Source organism: Salvia hispanica, chromosome 6, assembly GCF_029641045.1.
Source record: "Salvia hispanica isolate PSC_SH4W2 chromosome 6, Shi_PSC_v1, whole genome shotgun sequence".
NCBI lineage: Eukaryota > Viridiplantae > Streptophyta > Magnoliopsida > Lamiales > Lamiaceae > Salvia > Salvia hispanica.
In genome coordinates, this window is record NC_142697.1 from 10,678,024 (window position 1) to 10,681,076 (window position 3,053).

At 40.4% G+C, this 3,053-nt stretch overlaps 1 protein-coding gene across 1 annotated transcript; it reads left to right on the forward strand.

Annotated features, from left to right (window-relative positions):
* Nucleotides 1–383: 383 nt before the first annotated feature.
* LOC148923204 (uncharacterized) lies at nt 384–1,447 on the forward strand. The gene has a single exon (XM_089060620.1). It carries the CDS (start codon nt 508–510, stop codon nt 1,204–1,206), a length of 699 nt encoding a protein of 232 aa, XP_088916746.1. The 5' UTR covers nt 384–507; the 3' UTR covers nt 1,207–1,447.
* The last annotated feature ends 1,606 nt before the right edge of the window (nt 1,448–3,053 follow it).

A 3,053-nucleotide genomic window follows, 5' to 3' on the forward strand; every position in this document is an offset into this window, starting at 1 on the left:
CTCCATCCCGGATAATTTGGGTCACTTTGACCGGGCACGAGTTTTAAAAATTGTGATGAAAAGTGGGTTGAAAAAGTTAGTGGAATGTGGATCCGTACCTTTATATATTAGTTTTATAATAAAGTGTGAGAAGGAATGAGTTACTGGAATATGAGGTTTACTACCAAAAATTGTAAAAGTGAAATGAGACAAATTATGTGGGACGGACCGAAATAGAAAACTGAGACGAATTATCCGGGACGGAGGAGTAATAAACAACCACCGTAGTAGATGAAATCAGCGGTCAAGCAGTTGAAACCATCCCACCGAATTCAATTATTCAAACCCAAAATAACTCATATATTCAATTCTATTTTTGTTACAGTAACATTATAGGCCAATTTATATCTTCTGCTGCACCTTCTATTATTCTCCCATTCCCACCACTCTCTCTACGAAATTTCCAAAATCATCATCAAAAAAAAAAATTCAATCAACATATTTTTTCTCCTTATTATATCATCAATAATGCCTGATCAAGTTGATCTCGACCGGAAAATCACACTCGCCGATGACGATCCACCGCCAAACGAAGCCCCGCCGGAGTCATTCTGGCTATCCAAAGACGCCGAATACGACTGGTTCGACCGGAATGCTTTTTACGAGCGAAAGGATTCAACGAGAGCCAACTCGAATACGAATTCGCAGCGGTTTCCGGTTAGCTTGAAGCCCAAGGCATCCATATTCGGACTCCCGAAAACTCAAAAAACCGCCTTCGTGGACTCCAAACGCAGAGCTTGCAAACCGGCCAGCATAAGGCTGTTTCCAAAGCGGTCCGAGTCGAAGCCGACCGCTGCCTTGGCCGAACCGGGTTCGCCCAAGGTTTCATGTATGGGGCGGGTTAGATCTAAGCGGGGCCGGCGGAGGTCCAACTCGGTGAAAAATCCGGGCGAGAAGCCGAAAACCGGGATCTGCTCGAAGGTGATGAGCCTCTTCCGGTTGAAGAAGGGCGGGAGTCGGAGAGTGATGGAGATCGTCATGGTTGACGACGTCGAGCCGGCGCCGCGGAAGAGTGTGAGTGTTGAAGTGAGGGAAATTCCGGTTAGTGGTGAACCGCCCGGGTTGGGAGGGATAACCCGGTTCGCGTCGGGAAGGCGGTCTGGGTCGTGGGTGGCTGAGGAGATAAATCCGGCGGAATTAGATGGGCATGGGAGTAGTAAATGTTGAAAGTCTTTGGGTTTGTTGGATGACGTGGCACGTTGAATACCTGTTTTTTCTTAACCTTTTTCCCTTCATGCTTTTTCATACTTTTTGGTGCCGTAAGATTTTTTATTTTTGGGGTTGGTAGTAATAGTATATATTTATAGGTATGCATTGTGAAATTGCGGTCATTGTAAATATTGATCTTTGTTTCCTCGTCTTGGAGTTGCAATATATTCTGCTTAATATAACAAAAATTGCCAGAAAAGGAATCTTGTTCTGATCAAGGTGTTTTAATCTTAAATTCGGAGTAATTTATAGTTCATCTTGTTAATGGTTAACTAGATTTACAGTGATGGATCCAAGTATTTAATAATAACTAGATTTATAGTGTTAAGGATAAGTATTGTGAGATCCATTTTTCAAAGAAAAGTCAAATGATGTTTGATATTACTTTTTTTTTTTTTATATAATTTTTAATTTCTCACGGCTAACAAAATATAAAAATAGATGCAACAAAACATATTGAATCTAAACCAAAAAGAAAGAAGATTAAACAATAGTTAATGTGGAAATAGGGATAAATGCCATTGATGGAAACTTACACCATGCTAACAAGCATTTATAGCTAAACATTCAAGGAATTCACAAGCCTCAAAGTATACCTTTACTTGATCCATGCTTGAATTAGCAATTGATGGAAATTTCATACTTGAACTAACACTTGATGGGAAAAGCAACCTAGAAAACTAGAAATTGGATACAAACCCTCTAAGGGAAGAACAAAGCTCACAAGCTACGAATTCAATGTTCAACCAAGGAATAAAAATGAAAAAGGTGCTATTTACAGTTTAGGCCTAAAATTCAAGGAAATGGCCCACAAAATCTAAGTCCGTGTGATTCGCCCGGTCGGGCGTTGTAAGGCGCAAAACGCCAGCCCGACGAACTTTCTGCCCAAATGTGCAAAAACATGCAAAACGCCTGCTCGGGCGTTTTCCAAGCCTCATTTCGCGCGGCCACACGTTTTCTCTGGACTCGCCCTCTTTTCTGCGCGGCTTTAGTAAATCAGCCATAACTCTCTCCACCAGACTCCGATTAAGGCGTGCAAGGTACCCACGGGAAGCTCTTTCAAAGCCGAAACATTGGTGGCATTTTTAGAGCATTTGGAAGTCATCTTGATAGGATGATCACTGGTTGAATCCAACTGCATGTAAAATCCCCGATGCACGGCTTCCATGATCATATCATATAGTCTTCTCTACATTATTCTCTCTCTCATTTTAATAATACGAGTGCAGAAAAGTTAACAGAACTCCTAATGGCAAATGGAAGGAGTATTTTATTTTCATCCGTCCCTTAAAATTACTACTCCCCCCATCCCAGCTAAGATGACACATTCCTTGGCCGGCACAGGATTTTAGGAGTTATTTATTAATGTGTTTAATTGGAGAGAGAAAAAGTGCATGCAAGTATTAGAATAGAGAAAAAAAAAAGATGAATATTTTTATACGAGAGAGAAAAAGTTGTTGAGTGTAATAATTGGAGATAGAAAGTTTCTAAAAAAGGAAATGTGTTGGGACAAATTAAAAAGGAAAACGTGTCATGTTAAGTGGGACGGAGGGAGTATAATTTTAGTATATAGTTTAGGAAGTGAATCCCGCAATTCTGGATTCACCAATGAAGGAAGCATATGACAATATTTTCACTATATTCATTTTTATCCATTTTGCAGTGTCGTGAATTTATGATCCGTAAAACCAGTACGCCATTAAAGAACTTCGATTCTTGACGTAAACTAATCTTTCCGTCCTATTCAATATGTCCATCTTTTCTTTTTGATTTGTCCCACTCAGAACATCCACAGTAGGACGGAC

Coding starts and splice junctions, on each gene's coding strand:
- LOC148923204 (XM_089060620.1), top strand. CDS start 508: ATGCCTGATCAAGTTGATCTCGACCGGAAAATCACACTCGCCGATGAC.